The sequence below is a fragment of the Pseudorasbora parva genome, chromosome 19, assembly GCF_024679245.1.
Source record: "Pseudorasbora parva isolate DD20220531a chromosome 19, ASM2467924v1, whole genome shotgun sequence".
NCBI lineage: Eukaryota > Metazoa > Chordata > Actinopteri > Cypriniformes > Gobionidae > Pseudorasbora > Pseudorasbora parva.
In genome coordinates this window covers 6,441,018-6,460,469 of record NC_090190.1, presented here as the reverse complement: position 1 = coordinate 6,460,469, position 19,452 = coordinate 6,441,018, and the positions used below count along the sequence as shown (strand labels likewise).

Sequence of the window (19,452 nt, the reverse complement as noted above, 5' to 3'; positions counted from 1 at the left end):
AGACCAATGTCTGTTATGTGGCTTTAGGACCTTATTTATACAGTGCAGCCTATAAGGATTTTCTTTCTCTTTGCCTCTGGCAGACTGGCAGGAGACGTTCATGATTATAGGAGAATTAGGAGCGAACATCTAAACACAACCTTTGTTTGTTTTATAACTGTCACTGGCCTGCAGCCCTGCATATGATGTTTTAATCTGTTCATTTGCATATTTATTTTATTTTAATTATATATATATATATATATATATATATATATATATATATATATATATATATATATATAGTTTAAAAAATATAATATATATATATATATATATATATAGTTTTTTTTATTATTTTTCATTTCAGCGTTAATAAATGTTTAGTACAAGTTGAGAAAATGAGAAATGTTTCCATTGCAACTAGCTGAAATAAGATAAGTTGAAGCTTATTAAGCCATCTTTTATTCCAAGCAACATAACTGTTTTATTTATTGGCTTTGGTTTAAGTTTAACTATAATTACTCTGGTTTTTGTTTTATTAATTTCATTAATACATCTTTATTTCTTTTTTTTCCATTAAGTTTCATTTGTTCAAAATGATTTATTTTTGATTTATCTATTTATTTTAGTTTAAAATCATGCAATTAATTGCAGTCTTTCACCTTTCTCTTTCTTCAGCCCTCTTTTCCGTGGAAGCTCTGATGTTGACCAGTTAGGCAAGATTTTTGAGTAAGTAATATTTATTGAAAATAATATAATGCTTTAATAATTGTTGTTCTTGTTTGAGATGTAATTGAGATTGCAGTAAGTGATTGTTTGGACTCTGATATTGCAGTGTGGTGGGGGTCCCTTCTCCAGAGGACTGGCCACAGGAGGTGGGTTTGCCCCAGAGTGCCTTTTCCCCTAGACCTCCCCAGCCCATAGAGGACCTGGTGCCTGACATGGAGGAGCTGGGCAAGTCACTTTTACTGGTAAGTCATTGATAAAGCTTGAGTTGATATCATCTTCATTTAAGATGGAGATATCTTATTTCTTCAAGAAATGATGCCTTCAAGAAAATATTGACTATTACAGTGTGTGTGTGTGTGTGTGTGTGTGTGTGTGTGTGTGTGTGTGTGTGTGTGTATATATATATATATATATAATATTGTAATATTTACACTGTAAAAGTCATTATTTTCTTGAAGGCATAATTGCATCCCCCCAAAAATACTGAAATTATTTAAGAAGATATATTATATTATGATATATTATATTATATTAATCTTCTTAAATCCTTTTTAGTTTTTTTTAATGCAGTTATGCGTTCAAGAAAATAGACTTTTAATATTTTTTAAATAATCTTCAGTCACCTGCTATAGGGTACAATCATTATAATAAAAGAAAGTTAAAAAAGAGGACTATAATTAGAAGTGCTCCGATAAGGTGCACAAAGCCACTCCAAAGCGAAAGAAAGAATCAATTCTGAACTGCCTGAAATGAGTCTTCAGTAGTTCCAATCTTATTTCCTGCACAAACCTATATAGATTTTTAACGAATTTGCATAATGTCAGCCTATGGACTTCATTGGCTGCCATGAACAACATCTGATTTGACCCTCAAACACTGTAGTTGTAGATGAGAGTGGAAAAGTTTGGTTCAGTGTTTGAGTACTGCGAACGGATGAATGTCTCATCTACAGTGTCATTACACTAAATGAAATCTTACAGCTTTAACCAAACAACCTGCTTGTTCTTGCAATGGTGGTTTGGGTTGATCAGCTGCTACTTCCATTGTTTTGACTTGGATAAATGCGCTAAAACCGATACTTGTGGTAAAACCACTGCTCACGTCACTGTCCCAAGAAAAGCATCCGATCACAACAGACTGGGCCGTCTGAGCAATCAGAGCTGAGTAGGCTCTTAGAAAAGAGGGTTTAGAGACTGAATCCTTCATCAAACCATTTCAGACACTGTGAGAAAACAGCTGCAATGTGTTATGAGAGAATTCAAGTGTTTTTTGACCTTGGATGCATGTAAAGATATTGTAGGAGACTCCAAAACAAAATAGCATAAAAGGGCCACTTTAACTTGTCATTGAAGATTTAATTTCATGATGTCATTGACAACTTTTTTTCGTATGACCCTTGAGTGTGTTTACATAATGTTTTCTCTTCTCGTTTCCCCCCTGCACAGCGTTTCCTGTCATTCAACCCCTCCAGAAGGATATCAGCTTATGATGCACTGTCTCACCCATACTTCCAGAGTCTCGACAGCACCAGCAAGAGTCTGTACGCCCAACCCTTGCCCAGCAAAAAGCCCTCCCTGGAGGAGAGAGCTGCTTGAAAGACCCCCATCCGGCCCCCCTCCCTCCCTTTGAACTAGTCTTCCATTGCATAACTTCATGTGCTGCTTTTAGAAATATCACCGCAACTATTGGTCGATCGCGTTTTTCTTTGCCCTCACTACTGCCAGCTAATACAAAACAACAATATCCTGCCTTGATTTATGTTTTTTACAATATCAGAAGCTGCTCTCATCTCCCACCCACCTTCCTCAAAGGAAGTTCATCTGCTCAGAGGAAAACGTGCTTCTCGATCTAGAAGCCGCATCTCAACACTGCCAGGGATCGGTCTGTTTGCATGAATGCAATGCACAGTAACTAAGTCTCAGCTGCATATCACTGCCACGAAACCAGCAAGGTCCGCGTCAGTCTCACTCGGATCGAGCAAACGTAGGACCACAACTACTGCAATTTCAGGCCCGTTGAACGGAACCTCTTATTTTACACAGTCGGCAATCGGCCTAGTTTTGAGCTCACTCTGAAGGTTTCTGTAGAGTCCTCTGCCATGTCGTTACTCTGCAGTTCAAGCAGGAGTGTGTGGATACGTCTCCTCGTGTGACTCTATGACCACGGACACGCAGAATCGTTTAGTGCTCTATTTAATATGGTATTTTGTCATAAGCATCCTAATGTTGTCGCCAGGACAGAGCTACCAAACGCTTTGAAGCACTATTTAACACAAACTTTCCTTGACATTATAACGTTATTCTACTTGTATTTTTTTTCTTCAACATAAATTCCACGTCCTGTTCACTTATTTTATTATGTCAGTGTTGATTGTTGACATTTTTTTTGGTTATGTTTCGTCTTAATTTTAGTGAACTTGAAGGTGTAGGTTGTTGTAGAAGACTCGTTGATGAATACCAAACAGTCTGCACCCTGTCATCAGGGATTTAGCGCTGAGACTTGCGTAGTAGAAGGATGACCCGTGCATGTCGATTTTAGGGTTTAGAGCAGAAATAAGCCGAGATGGGTAACAGAAATACACGTTAACACGTAGATATGAAAGTCTAGTTAAAGTAGCTGTAGAGTTGGTGAGTGTTACGTTCGAGGTCAGGTTGCGAGAATCGTTCGAGGCTCGGAGAGTGATGTGTTATCCTATAATTGAGGTCCTTTATATATATCCACGCCACGCTACATCCTTCCGTTTCCCATTTCACTTAATTGTCTGGATAGATCATCACAAAACATGTACCAATCCGCATAATAGATGGGTTACCGTAGCCCATTCAGTGCCTTTGTGTTTAGCATGTGGTGAAAAAGTGGAGGGAAGGAAGGACGCTGCTTCAGATTTTAGCATTTAGCCTGGTGATTTCAGGTGAAGCTGTTTGATGAGGAATGAGGAGCTATAGGCAGGCACTGTAGTACTACAAAACATTCACACGGTTAAAGGGATAGTTCAGCCGTCGCATCATTTACTCACTCTCATGTTGGTCCAAACCAAACACAAAAGAAGATATTCTGAAGAATGTTGGTGACCAAACAGGTTACATTCGATTTCCAATGTATGGACAAAAACAAACACTGAGACATTTCTCCAAACAGTGTGTGTGTGTCATGCAGGTTTGGAGCGACATGAGGGCAAGTAAATGATATCAGAATGATCATTTGTGGGTGGACTATCCCTTAAAATGGATAATTTACCCTAAAATGGAACATTAAGTCCGAACTTACTCACCCTCAGGTTGTTCCAAACCTGCATGAGTTTCTTCTATTGAACACAAACGAAGATATTTGAAAGAAAATTGGCAATCAAACAGTTGACGGAAGCCATTGGCTTCCATAGTAGGAAAAAATATTATGTGTGGCTCCCAAACATTCTTTTGTGTTCAAGCGAAGAAAGAAACTCTGGTTTGGAACGACTCTCTTGGGCGAGTGAATGATCATTCTTGGGTGAACTGTCCCTTTAAGCACTGGTTGCTCGATTCATTCTCTCAGGATCAGTTTACTCATTCTGTCACATTCCATGCTCAGGTCTATTTATGACTAGTTTTAGATTCAACAAGGGTTCAGGTTTTAGCTTAACCATTAATCTCACAGTAATACTTATCAATTATGGTCTCCAAGCTACGTATCTGGATAGAATAGTGTTGGGTTATTTATGTCAGTAACTTACATGTCCATAAATTAATTTTTGAGCAGATAACAAAACATACAGGTGGTAATTTCAGCAATTATTTTTTATTTATATAATATTATTATTATTATTATTATTAATATTATATTTTATGCATTAGATCACTGTTGTGTGGCGACTTTTGTACTGTTGACTTTTTCAAATCTTCTGTTATCAGCTATTCATGGTCTCAATCTAACAAATGATTTCAATTGATCACTGGTGTGTAACAGCAGCATTTTTTTAATGTTACGCTGGCACAGCTTTACCCTCTTTTAAACAGGTCTGTGATTGGCTTTTGGTGATTTCTGAGGGCATTAGATATCAAACAATGTAACTGTATGCCTTAAATGTTTGTGGGTCTTGTATAGAACTAATCTGTTTTTTATCTTGGTTGGTCTGGTGAATAATTCATAGTGTTTTAACAATTATAAATGTATTAAACGTTAGGCGTTCGAATGTACGACCCGTTCTTGTTAGTGATGAAATTTGAATTTTGTCATGCTGAGAAAAAAAATAGCACCTTTGATATTTACCCATCTCTGTGCTTTTCCCGTTGAAAAGGCTTTTTTTTGGAACAATCTGTTGTGGAACGTTTAAGAAAATGTCTTGTTGTTTGAAATGATTTTCTTTAGTTAGTCATTTGGTTAACGGATATCCTTTTAAGCGAATTCCTTTTTTTTTTAAATTGCTGGACGTTTGGTACATAATGTTTTGCTCCCTATACATTTCGTTCTTATTTATTGACATTTCGTCTTTTTAAGATGGCCGACGTTTAAGAGGGCTTAATCGTCAAATTTGTATCTGATTGGACGGTGACGAACTAATGGTGCTACACCAGACTTGAACAACTGTAATCAATTAGGCAAACCCGTTCTGAAGAGAAAAGCAACAATAAAAGTGTCTTTTTAAATATATTCTAATATTTTATTTTGGTTTTTTTTTATTGTATTTTATATGTATTATATTTTACTGTTTTTACATGATTTAGTTTGATCTAAAATGTTCTCCCATTACTTATGTATAATGCGTCCCACACAGGAAATAGCCTACTTTGAATTTAAAAATCATTAAGCTGGAAAATCAATCATTAAATCACCTTAAACTAATATTCTAAATCATCAATAAGGAATTCATATTCTAATCAATGTGCACAATTTCGCTGCTGCACAGACACTGTCAATGTGTATGAAAATTATTACCATTATAATACGACTCTTTAATGTTCTTTTATCAGCAGCGTCATTATTTTATGAATGGATAATTTCGAATCTTGTAGACTACATTCTATGTAGTCCATGTAGTTTATTCTACGTGTAGTCCATTCTACTCATTCTACTTTCTTTTTTTCTTTCTTTTTTTACTGTGTGGAATGATTTCTAATGTATCTTTCATTTTATAGTCATAAGTATATCTTATAATTTCTCATATGTTGCTCTCTGTTTTATGGATTTATGTAATCATTTTAAAAAATAAGTAGCCTTTAAACTGTGCACATTGATTAGAAGTGGGAAGTTTTGGTCAGGGTTTTCTTTACTTTACATTGGCTGGAGAGTGACGTTTCCTTTTTTTTGTTCGCACCCAGTTTGTGGTGTAAATTATTCATATTAGAAAGCATAAACATGGAGATATTTGTAACTTTTCTTTCTTTATCTATAATTTGATTTCAAGGTCTGTTTCAATTGTATGTAATTCTATTTCTAAATCGTTCTGCATTCTGCTTTTTGTTTGTGTGTGTGTGTGTGTGTGTGTGTGTGTGTGTGTGTGTGTGTGTGTGTGTGTGTGTGTGTGTGTGTGTGTGTGTGTGTGTGTGTGTGTGTGTGTGTGTGTGTGTGTGAGAGAAACCGCATATGGACGTACCTTAGATCACGTGCATGTGACGCATCATTGATTTTGTCTGGTTATGTATTCATGATCAGTCTAGTAATGATGGCTAATCAAACAATAAGTAGAATGTATCTCCTTTTATGAAATTCTGTAATTCAATTTCAATAATTTCACATTCTTAAATGTTTAGTTTGCTGAATTCATTCATTGAGCTACTCTTGTCTGTAAAGTGCAAACAATTGTATGATTTTGCAAGAACCAAATTGAAATGAGTGTTGGTCATTGTGCCCTTATAGAAGCATATTAGTTGTTTTGTTTTTGCAAAAGATTGAATGAGATATGGTAGTATTTTGTATCTTTGTTTTTTTTTTTTTTTTGGACTGGTTCTGCTGCTAATGTTCGTCTTAGGCTCTGGCTCCTTTGAGTTTTATTAAACTGGCCCACCTAAAGATTCCAATTTGCTGCCATTGAGAGAGAGAAAAAAGCTGCTTTTGCATTTGTTTTATATCTGTATCTGCCTGACGTTTTCATATTTTTGTAAAATAAATATTACAGTGTTTAAAACTGGGTTGTAAAATTGACTTCTGTGATGAAAGCAAACAAAATGCTCCCCTAAATCTCCCACAATTCCTTGTTTTATTATTTTACTTCAACTCTTCTAATGAAATGGGAGGCAATTTGATCATTCACAGCCAGGACAAGTCTATTAATCATCTTAAAGGGATAGTTCGCCCAAAAGTAAAAAATGTCATAATTTATTCATCCTCAAGATCTAAACCTGTATGAGTTTTTGTTTTGAACGCAAAAGATATTTTGAAGAAAGTTGGTAGCCAGTTGACGGTATAGCCAGTATTGTTTTTCCTACTATGGAAGTCAGTGGCTATGGTCCACAGTTTAATTACCAACATTCTTCAAAATATCTTCCTTTGTGCTCAGCAGAAAAAAGACACTCTTGGAAGAACTTGGCCAGTAAATGATAACAGAATTTACATTTTTGGGTGAAGTGTCCCTTTAAATGATGATATAAACAACAATCAATTACAAAGTGAAAATCATTATTCATAAGTAATTATAAGAATTGTTCATGCAGTGGGAAGAATGTCCAGCATGGGGCTTTCCGTGCGGTCGGGCTGTTTATAGGGGTATAAGAAAATATCGATACACGTGAATATCGCGATATTATGTTTGGCGATATTGTATCGATTCTCAAAAACGCTGTATCGATATTTATATATTTATTTATTTACATCCAAGTTTCGTGGCTTTGTGTTCGGTTTAAACCACAGACTGTATAACACCCAACCGCTAGATGGCAGTGTTATCTCAGAACGCATAACGGACGCGGAGCCGGAGAAGCGCAAGGTGAAGCCCAGCTCTCAAGACGATAGAATTATTCCGCTCTTGCAGTATACAGAGCTGAAGTGTGGACTCACGTTGGCTTCAGCTATAAAGAAGCCACTAAGGAAATCGACAAGAATCATTTTGTTTGCAAAATAGGCCAAGTTATAATCTAATACTCGGGAAACACATTGAAACTCATTGAAACACATTGAATCCTGATGTCACCCGCGCTGCTGAGAAGCGTTTCGATAGAATGTCCCGCACGTTTTCCTCTCAGTAACAAAATAAACACACTCCAAAACTGACAGCGGTGGCAGGAGAACGAAAGATAATAGCGATGTGGATATGGATGCACCAGCTCTGCAGCTCAGTAACGTTACTTGAAATAGCACTTTATACCATAGACTGCTTTATAGAAAACAGCTTTAGGGTCCGATCACACAGAACGCGTTTTTCAGGTTCGAAAACGCGAGGCGCACTGCACTGCCTTTTTTGGTCGGCGTTTTTTCATTCAAAAATGAGCAGTAAGCTTTAATGTTTCTAGGCAACCCCCGAATCACCTGTACTGTCAGTCAAATCAATGTAACGGTCAACACAACGGAAGGCCCGCCTCTTCATTCATTCGATTGGACAACAGAACATAAGCGCGATTATGTTGCACGCTTTTCTGCTCAGAGTTGACTTTTTTTTCAACTTCATGCGCTCGGAGCGCTCCTTCAAAAACGCGAGGCGCAGCAAGCGGTTTAAACGCGAGGCGCCCAGGGCGCATAAGCAGCGCGCATAACGCTCTCTGCCAACCGAAATCCATTCAAAAAAGGCTTCTCGCTGCAAAAACGCATTCTGTGTGATCGGGGCTACTGTGTTAAATATAAAACAAACAGTCATTCAGTCATGGAATGGACTGCACTTTCTGTTGTTAAATAGCCACTGCTATACTGTGAACCTTTAAAACATATACACATAAAGAATCCTGCAGTCACTTTACATTTCCCTTAATTTAGATTGCACATAGCATATGATTAGTGATATAAATGATACTGTATTAATTAAATAAAATACTTTGTCTCGTGTTTTAGGCTTATGGTTGTGTTCTTTATTCTTTTAAATTATAAAAAACAAAAACACACAAAAAAGAAATATTGCAATATATTGCCTCTCTTACAATATCGCAATATATTGCAATATATTGCCTCTCTTACAATATCGCAATATATTGCAATATATCGCATCGTAACCCCTGTATCGTGATACGTATTGTATCGCCAGATTCTTGGCAATACACAGCCCTAGCTGTTTAGGGACTGTCCAGTCTTCAGTAGTTTTTCTTTTGTGGTTTCATACTTTGTTTTTTTGCTAACTTAAAGCCTCTCTGAGGGCTTTTATGAAAGCAGGACTAAGATCAACCGTCTGAAGAGTCTGTGTCATTTTGGCTGAGGGGTATATGAAACTGAATCCATTCCTGTAGATGTTCAGTGTTAGCAGAATACCACAGCACAATTCGAGTGAGTAACTTATTTTCAGACATATGATACTGTTCAAAAGTTTTGGGTTTAAGGCTGCATTTATTTGATAAACAATTTACTTTTGTCAAATATTACAATTTTAAATAACTGTCTTTGATTTCCTTTATTATTCCGTTAATGTCAAAGCTGAATTTTCAGCATCATTACTCCAGTCTTCAGTGTCACAAGATCCTTCAGAAATCATTCTCATATGATGATTTGCTGCTCAAGAAACATGTATTATTATTACCGATGTTGAAACAGTCATGATTAAAAAAAGTTTTCAGGACTTGAATAGATAGAAAGTACATCATTTAGGGTATTATGATTAGTTCAGTGCATCCTTGCTGAATAAAAGTGTTTGTTTCAAAAAAGATTTTTCCAGATCATATTTTAACAACATATTATATCTAGTATTTTTACTACATGACATAAAATTATAATTATGGACTAAAATGTCTTATGACATCACAAACATTTCTTAGATCAGATGTTACAAAAATCTCTCATTCCATTAGAAAATATCTCTTAAATCCATAAATATTTTGAACCCCAAGTGCTTTCACAGTGAGAAAGTAAACGTTGCCTCGCTCTCTTATATTCCATAAAAACCAAATCAGGCTGAATCCGAAATCGCCCCCTTAACCCTGATTCACTTTTCCCTACATTAGTCCACCAATAGCCTCGATTTCGGATTCAGAGCTATATTACCAAATAAGAGGAGAAAGCGCCCTCTAGTGATCATGTTGCTGAGCCGCTAGTGGGCAACTATATTACAGAATTTCTCTCTCACACTGGGAGCCACCGCCAGCACCAGAGACATGTAAACAGAAGGCGAATTGCATAGATTTTGGCCTTTAGATTTTAGGCAAAATCTGCAGAAATGGGCAAGCGAGATAACAGAGTGGTAAGTAAAGGTAGTTTAGGGACTCGCAACTTTCTAATAATTAAAGTCAAATTATCAAGAGGCCTTTAAGCCGAAATGCTAACGCGTCAAAACACTTAGCCAAACAGATTAGCCATGTCCATTGGCAGATGAATGAACAAGCTCTTTAGACAGTTCATATAGTGTTTGAATTTTGCAGTCTGACACCGCTTGAATGTGGCTATTGCTTAGGGAGCAGGCTAGTTATGGCTAAGGTATGTGGCTATTTGGCTCAGAAATGCTAAATCAGCTAGCACATATTCCACTTAAATGTCCTTTTAGACAGCTGTCTTTCTGTTGAGCATGTGAAAAGTAATGAATTCGTACTTTAAATGGATCAAAAGTGAAATGATGATATGTAGTATGCAGTTATTTTAGCAGCCTGTAAGTGTGACGTTGTTACTGAAGAGTGCCTCTGTTGCTTCTGTTTTGATATTTTCAAGGGTGTGCTGGATTATGGATGTTAAAATATGATTGTGTTTCAGGCATACTTGAATCCAATAGCTGCTGCCAGAGCCAGGGGACCTGCACCCAACACCGGAACCACCATTCAGGATTATCTCAGCAGACCACGACCATCATGGTACAAACAGAGGCATAAATTATGATCAAAGCTGATTGTTGTGATATTTCTTAATGCATATATCTGTTTGTTCTGTATATCAGGGAGGAGGTAAAAGAACAACTGGAAAAGAAGAAGAAAGGCTCCAGAGCCCTAGCTGATTTTGAGGACAGAATGAATGAGGTAGACACATTATGTTATGTTTCTGTATTTTATAAGTCAGAGGATTTACATTAGACCTAGATCTACTGTTTGGATCATATTCATCTCTCTCTCTCTCTCTCTCTCTCTCTCTCTCTCTCTCTCTCTCTCTCTCTCTCTCTCTCTCTCTCTCTCTCTCTCTCTCTCTCTCTCTTTTCTCAGCGATGGAAGAAGGAACTGGAGAAAAACAGGGAGAAGGTACTTGGTGGAGGTGAAAAGAAAGAAAAAGACAAAGAGAGGGAAAAGAAGGAGGTAAGAGTTGGTGAAGTCAACTGGGACCTCTTTTATAAAATGTACAGTCAGATTTGATCCCAATTTCAATGGATTTCATCCATCAGGAAGACAGGGCTGGACGTATCGAACAGCTCCTTCCCTTTTTTCGAAATGGCCAATAGCGTTTTGTTTCTATCACAGCTCAGCCAGAGCTGTTGAGCTTGGTAAAGCCGTAGTGTCCTCCTAATCTCTAACCATTACTCCTCCTAATCACATTAAAATATTCTCAAAAGTCAAGATGGGCAGAGAATCACTAATTCAGAAAAAAACTGCAAAGAGCTTGAAGTTATCATCATGTATAGCGTGTAATGTCATCCAAAGATTCACAGAATCTGGAACAATCTCTGTGCGTAAGGATCAAGGCTGGTAAACCACACTGGATGCCCGTGATCTTTGGGCCCTTAGAGGGCACTGCAGCACATGCTTAAAATAAACACACACCACACAGCCACTAACCCTAACGTTCAAATCTGATTTCATTCATACCAACAGAATGCATATTTACACTATCTGAATCATTCCCTATCCCCTATATATTGCACTATGCCATTCTCCATGTAGAAAACGGTAAATGTGTGAACACATGATCAGTTTCAGTCACAGCTTCAGCGTCTATTTATAATGTAAGGGGCGGGATGCTTCAGATTCTAGAGAGCATTTGATTGGACAGACAATCTGATGAGAAGCTGAAGTGCAGAGTGATCAATCAAAAATCAAAAACCATAATGGCAGAAGTGAGAGACTGAAATTTTTGAATGCTTATATCTTCTAAATGTGAATTTTGTCATCGTTTTAGAGCTTGCTAGCCTATAGATAACAGTAAGGCTTATTATATACTAAAAAACAAAAAAAATGTCTGTGTTTATTTCATGGAGACTTGCAAACAGGGATGCATTTAGGTACTTTTTTTGCATACACACATTCTATAAATCGTTTAGAGGAACATTTCGTAATGTCTCGTACGTTCGTTTTTAGGGTCGGTCTATGAACATTTTTATAAATGAGGCCCCTGGTTTGTTGTATTTAAAAAAGCTTGCCAGTGATTATCTGATATTTATCTTTTTGATTTCCAGAAGAAGAAGAAGGAGAGGAAAAAGTCCAGTAGGGTGAGGAGAGCTCTCCATTTTAATATCTTGAGCAACTGTAAACTAGTAATGAATTGATAAGGGAAAAGTGGAATGTTATAATGTTCCATACTGGGAGGCATTTGCTTTTGTAGAGTATTCAGGATCTATCTGGTCTGTTGTCCACCTCTCACAGGGTCAGTTTAAAAGTGACTTCAAATCTAACAAATTTTGCTTCTGTTGTGTTTGGTCAAGCATTCCTCATCTTCCTCCTCCTCCTCATCGAGTTCTGATTCCTCCTCCAGTTCCCTTTCAGATTCTGAAGATGATGTAAGATGATCTCATATATGCTCGTTTATTTGCATGCATTGTTAATTCAAATGACCATGCATTATCCCTGAATATTCTCCTGTTTACTGTCTTTTCAGGATGATAAGAAAAATATGAAAAAGAAGAAAAAGAGAAAAAGATCCTCTTCCCGCAGAGTATCTGATGACACTGACACGGAGTCGGAGACTGATAGCAGGGTATTGTTGGTTTATATCTGCAAGGAAAAACATAGTTTAAAAGGATTGTTCTTGTCAGTTATGGAAGTGTCTGGCATAACCGTAAAGGCCCCGATATACTTCAAGCTAAATCGAAGAACGTCATGTTCACGTTGTCATTTCAAACTAATTCAGGCCAAAAGAAGTTTGCTTGGTGCAAACATCCACATTGCTATTATCAGATGCTTTCTTAACTTTTGTTGTCATTTTTGTTGTTCGTTTTGTTATTGAGAGGAAAACGCGCAGCATATATTTCCATACTATATACTTTCTAAACATTGCTCTCAACAGTGTGGGCGGTGTCCAGTGATGGGAATAACGGCGTTATAGATAAACGGCATTACTAACTGCGTTCATTTTTTCAGTAGTGAGTAATGAAACAAATTACTGTTTCCCCTGTTACAACGCCGTTACCGTTACTGAGAATAAAATGCGGCATTACTATAATTGAGCTCACTGAAGCGGCTTTCATCTGAACAGGCGTGCGCTCTGTCAGCTGACCTGCAGCTTTGTGTGTGTGCGTGCATGTGCGTACATGTGCGCGCGCATGAGACACAGCAATCAGGTCCAGGAGTCCGAGCAATATCGTCCAATGACTGCAAAGGTAGCTTTCACAAACTGGAAGTATTAAGCACTACTTTTCCCTCGTTGAGGTGAAAGGTAAAAATTTTTATGTAACGTGTAACTTATGCCCAGGAAGAGTCTCCCGGTGAACGCAAAAAGATAACGTGAGCTCCGCTACCAAGGAGACGGAGCCACGATATTAAAGCAACCAAAACTAGGTTTTTCTCCACCGTAAACTCTTATCACCCAGACAGAATTTAACAAAATAATATTTAGATAAATAGTTGAGGACATGCTGCCGTTATCGGCAGTTGAGTCGGATTTTTTCCAGGCAATCATTGCGAAAATACCCACGCGAGAGAGAGTAGGTAAGCCCGCCATACAAACAAGACTTGAGAGCACTTCTTAAACTGTTTACTTTTGTGAGGAAGAAAATACTCCAAGCAGGCTACAGTATGTCTACCAGTTGTAAAGTTGTGACAGTTTTAGAATTTTAATGTGCACTACAAAGAGTCTAGGTTATGTACGTTAGGCTAATATATATATATATATATATATATATATATATATATATATATATATATATATATATATATATATATATATATATATATATATATATATATATATATATATATATATAATATATATATATATATATATATATATTTCTTATAGCAACTTTTCTTTTTCCAGTAACGCAAATAGTTATTTTCCCTGATAACAAGTTACTTTTATTATAGAGTAATTTAGTTACTAACTCAGTTACTTTTTGGAACAAGTAGTGAGTAACTATAACTAATTACTTTTTTTAAAGTAACATTCCCAACGCTGGCGGTGTCAGGATGTTCACTAACAGTATACTGTGTCAAAGGTATTTCTAATTTCTTTTTACATCTAAGTGAAGGACGAGAAATAACTTTGCAGTGAGTATATCGGGGCCTTAACTATCCACAATGTATAACATTATTCTAGATTGGCAGTTCTTTGTAGAAATTGCTGTTGATTTGTCATCATGAATATCAATTTCCACTGCTGAAATAACATAGAAGCTAAATTGCTGGTGATAATGAAGATATTTGTCAAGACTTGAGTCCTGATGTCTTTTATCTCTAGGAATCATCCAAGAAAAAAAGGAAGAAAATGGATGGAGAAAAAGTCAAGGTACTGAAAAAAACTTTTTCCAGTAAAACAACAGTTCATAGTACCATATCCAGCATATGTATTTGATGAGAATGTTTTCTGAATGAGCATGTGACACTGAAGACTGGAGTAATGATGCTAAAAATTCAGCCTTGTTACCACAGGAATAAATGACAATATAAAATGCACTATATTGCCAAAGGACTGGGACACCCCTCCAAATCATTGAATTCAAATGTTCCAATCCCTTCATGGCCACCGGTGTATAAAATCAAGCACCTAGGCATTCAGACGCTTCTAAAAATATTTGTGAAAGAATGGGTCGCTCTCAGGAGCTCAGTGAACTCAAGCGTGATACCGTGATAGGTTGCCACCTGTGCAATAGGTCCATTCGTGAAATTTCCTCACTACTACTTATATTATATGGTCAACTGTTACTGGTATTATAACAAGTGGAAGTAGTTGGAAACAACAGCAATGTAAAATGTCCTTGAGCAAGGCACTTTAGTCCATGTTGCTCCAGGGGTATTGCCGCTATAATAAGTGCACTGTAAATTACTTAGGATAAAAGTGTCTGCCAAATGCATGAATGTAAATGTAAATAATGTACTTGCCATGACTCCATTGTGCCAAATGTAAAGTTTAGTGGAGGGGGGATTATGGTGTGGGGTTGTTTTTCCTTAGTTGATGTGAAAGAAACTCTTAATGAATACCAAGACATTTTAGACAATTTCATGCTCTCAAATTTATGAGAATAGTTTGGGGATGACCCCTTCATCTTCCAACATGACTGCGCACCAGTGCCCAAAGCGTCGGTCCATAAAGACATTGATGAGCGAGTTTGGTGTGGAGGAACTTAACTGGCCTGCACAGAGTCCTGATCTCAACCCGATAGAACAGCTTTGGGATGAATAAGAGCAGAGACTGACAGCCAGGCCTTCTCATCCAACATCAGTGCCGGACCTCACAATTGAGCTTCTAGAAGAATGGTCAAAAATTCCCATAAACAAACTCCTAAACCTTGTGGAAAGCCTGCCCAGAAAAGTTGAAGCTGTTAGAGCTGCAAAGGGTGGGCCAATTCCATAATAAACCCTACAGATTAAGAATATGATGTCATTCAAATTAGTCTGCATATAAAGGCAGATGTCCCAAAACTTTTGCCAATATAGTGTATATTCATATAGAAAAGTATTATTTTTTAAATTGTAATACTATTTCTATATTTACTGTATTTTAGATCAACTAAGGCTCATTTTTTACTTTAAAAAAATCTTACAGACTCAATTTAAACAAATGTTTTGTTTAAAAGGATGAAAAGGATGTTCGAAGGAAGAGGAAAGCTGAAAGGAGTCACTCTGAGTCTTCAGACGAGTCTGATGCAGACAGAGACGTAAGTGTGTTTTTAAACCCTCTTAAAATGAGTCAAATGTTTTAGTGCAGGAAATACCATGTGACATGGAATAGTCATCCGTGAATGTTTTTTTTTTTAGGCTGAGCACAAAAAAAAGAAACACAGTAGTGACGAGAAGGAGAAAATTACAGTAAGTCTTCAGTGTAAAGCGCCTTGGTTTTGTCTTGTTTGTCTTGTTTTTGCCCTTATGAGGAAACATGCTACCCGCATCACTCACAGAAATGTTATACAAAGTGGATTCGCAAAACAGAACTTAAACTTCACCCCTATTATGCTGTTTTCAAAGTTCCTAATTTAGTTTCAGAAGGTCTACTACATTAGGTTAACATGCATCCAAGGTCAAAAAACACTTACATTTTCTCATTATATATACATTGCACATCACCTCTTTTCTCAGAAGATTCTGAAAATAGTTTGTTTAAAGATTCTCTTTAAACCCCTCTTTTCTGGGAGCCTATTCTGCTCTGATTGGTCAGACCGCAAAGTCTGTTGTGATTGGTCAACCAGCGCGTGTCAGAAACGAAATACCCCCATCACCATTTCTGAATTTCAGCTGCGGAGGCTTCCTCAGCACTTGATACACAGTGATACGCACTGTAAATATCATGTCGGTATATCTGTATCAGTTCTAGTGCGAGTCCTCATCCTTTTAAAGTGCAGCAAAGTGGATTTGCAGCACTGAAAACATCATCTCACCGTGTCAACAACACGAACCAAACTCTTCCTGTCTCAGCTACAACTACAGAGTTAGAGGGTAGGGCAAAGTGTCATTCACTTTGTCATTTACTGGCCACCAATGAAGGCCATAGGCTGGCATTATGCAAATGTGTTAAATTGTCACGCAGGTATGTAACAGGAAGTGACTCATTTCAGCAGTTCAGAATCGATCTTTTGTTTTGGAGACAACTATTTGGTGCGCACTTTGCAGACCTTTTACATTTACAAACGGCGACATTTCACACTGCATGAAAGGGGATGTTTCAAAAGCACAACGGGGCACTTTAATGATGACTGTTTTGTGCCTTTATATTTATAGGACAAGTCCAAGAAGAAAAAGAAAAAGAAGAAGCACAAGAAACACAGCAAAAAGAAAAAGAGGAAGACTTCTGGCTCTGAGTTGGACTGAAGGGCTGGTGTGACGTCCTGCGTGACGCGCGGCAGGAATTGAGTATGAATGGAGGCGGAGCTCTTGCCAGACTGAGGGAAAAACCCTTTGGATATCTGTTCAAGTGACTCGTGAATGCCGGTGCTTCTTAGCTCCGTGCGGCTGTGTGGCCGAGGTTGATAAGAGGATCCAGTGGTGAGAGTCTGGACAGGGGTTTGGGGTTCATTATGCTAGCTTTGTGTTTGTTTTTAAAGCAGATGATTGGATTCTCAGTCCAAATAAAGGTCATTTACACTACCGCCGGCCCTGTGTACAGTATGTTTGTGCTGATGTGGATGATTGCATTTGATTTGCATTAAATATTTTCAGAAAATTCTTGCTTCTGTTTTTCCTTATGAACTGACAGTTGATTTCTTTCTGTGATGTCAGAATGAACCAGTGTTTCCTGGACCTATCTTTAGCAGCACAGATAAACAAATCATTTTAGACAGGTTGTGAATGTCAGTTTGCAGTCTGTGGTACAATTAGGGCTGGGCGATATAGCCCCAAAAAAATCACGATATCATTTTCCATATCAGTCGATATCGATAAATATCACGATAAATGTCAAATCTTTATTTCTTTAAAGTTTAAAGGCATATTTTTGCTCCTGAGTAAAATATGTAGAAAACAGACAGCTAACTGTAGTTTTAAACTATCCTTTATTGTCAAAACATGACAAACATTTCCCAAACAGGTGAGCAATTTATTAAAACTGAGGTAGATTTATTTATTAAAATCTTAAATGTGGTCAGCATTTTTTTACTCTACACTGTATATCAATAATATCATTACTTCTTGTGTAAGTAAAACACTAAAAACGCAAAGAAAAAAAAAGAAAAAAAGGTCCACTGTGCATCTCTCTCCCTCACCGACGCGCGCGCGCGCATCTCGACGACACACACCTCACCGACAGTGGGCTGGTCGCGAGAGAGCAAAGTTCTCCAGTAAGGGCTGTCTATAGCCTAGAAATCTAGACGCACCCTAGCGGCAGCAAATTTAATTTGCCCGCAAGTGTGATGATCAAACATCTTGATGTGGGTCTGGCTTGTCAGGCTAGGCTGTCTAGTCTTTTTTATTCATTTTAAACATCGTATGAAATTATTTCTCTTTTGATACAGGCGATGCTGAGTCATTAATACATCACCAAAGACAAACAATTATGATAGCGATCATGTACAAGTCCGATGTTTTAGTGATTATAGTTTGGTAGCGTTAGCTTGTTGTAAGTCACCCACCGCAACTAACAAGGTAATAAGCCTGTGTGTGAATGTAGTTAATGTAGATTTACCTCTGTGTTGGGCTCAATGTTATATGGAAGAACTTAGAAGAAGCACGATCATTTAATAATTAAATTCCGTGTGGTGAACGTGAACCTATGATAACCATGCAGTCCACCTAACGTTACGTTGCTGTTTTATGTCGGATGGGATCGCCAAAATATCTGCAAACCACTGAAGTTGAGCGAACTAACTTGTCAATGATATCTGTGTCCGCCGAGCTGGTCGTGGGCTCTGAGTTTTCTTCACTATCTCTCATTTTTCTTGCTCCACTTCACTCCGATCCTCCAAGCCTGTCACTCACTGACTGTAAACATTACAGCATGCAGCACCCAGAAGCCCGATCTGCAATGCGCATGCCCAGCATTACGCATAGCGCGTAAGCATTATATCGAGAATTTATCGAACTGTTGTTATCGTTTTATCGAGGAAAATTATATCGTGATAATTATCGTTATCGTTTTATCGCCCAGCCCTAGATACAATAAAGAGTGTGTATACTGCGCAAAATGGCACAAATGATGAGCCAGATCTTTTAATAAGTAGTTGGAAAAGGCTTACAAACATACCAGTTATTCATTGAACTGTCATAAAAGTCTCATACTCACCAAGGCTGTGTGAAATATTTAAAAAAAATCACATTTTAGATTTAAATACTTAAGATTGGTCTATGATTGGATCATTATTGCAGTGCTTTTTATGTTTCTATTATGTTTGGCATCAGTTCTTCTAACATCATGGCCATATTCCAGAATAACAATGTGCAGATTCATCAGCTCAAACTGAAAGAATGGTTGTGAACTTGTGATGGAGCATGAAGGATCATTTTCACACACTAATTAACAAAGGAGAGTCCAGAGATTAAATTCATTGGAAGTCTTTATGATGTGCTGGAGTAAATTTAACTTGCATTGTCAATACAAGATCTTGACCAAAAACTGATGGAAATAAATGTGAGGTGTATACATTTTTGTCTTGTATTGGCATTACAAGAGTCCAGCACATCCGAAAGACTTTCAATGACAGCTCCCAACAAAATCAGGCCAAAAGAAGGTTTGAGTTTGTTTTGGGAGTTCAAACGGTCTTCCAAAGTGAACAATGAGGAAGAGTTGGCTCTGGCTGGTAAAAACCTTTGAACTGTGTGCCTCTATCATAGACTCTTATAAGTATTTGCATATTTAAATCCAAACAGCAACTTTTCTCTTTTTTATTATCAAAGAAAGCAGATATTTTTGCGGAAACCGTAACTC

General features: G+C 37.4%; 2 protein-coding genes across 3 annotated transcripts in view; both read left to right on the top strand.

Moving 5' to 3' along the window:
- cdk6 (cyclin dependent kinase 6) overlaps positions 1-6,805 on the top strand; it is a 51,850-nt gene extending 45,045 nt beyond the window's left edge. The window contains exons 6-8 of the mRNA XM_067425497.1: positions 661-711; positions 818-953; positions 2,157-6,805. Coding sequence (XP_067281598.1) covers positions 661-711; positions 818-953; positions 2,157-2,306 — 337 coding nt within the window. The 3' untranslated portion in view covers positions 2,307-6,805. The remainder of the gene's footprint in view (positions 1-660; positions 712-817; positions 954-2,156) is intronic.
- A 3,029-nt stretch (positions 6,806-9,834) lies between these two features.
- On the top strand, positions 9,835-17,254 carry fam133b (family with sequence similarity 133 member B). Of its 2 annotated transcripts, none has more exons than XM_067425115.1 (11): positions 9,835-9,997; positions 10,501-10,598; positions 10,682-10,760; positions 10,941-11,030; positions 12,128-12,157; positions 12,371-12,445; positions 12,544-12,642; positions 14,341-14,388; positions 15,677-15,757; positions 15,858-15,908; positions 16,815-17,254. In XM_067425115.1, the coding sequence occupies exons 1-11, from the start codon at positions 9,974-9,976 to the stop codon at positions 16,902-16,904; spliced, it is 765 nt and encodes a 254-aa protein (XP_067281216.1). In that variant the 5' UTR covers positions 9,835-9,973; the 3' UTR covers positions 16,905-17,254. The 2 variants fall into 2 exon arrangements, with proteins under 2 accessions (XP_067281216.1, XP_067281215.1); XM_067425114.1 differs by having other exon boundaries at positions 9,836-9,997; positions 12,125-12,157.
- Positions 17,255-19,452: the final 2,198 nt, after the last annotated feature.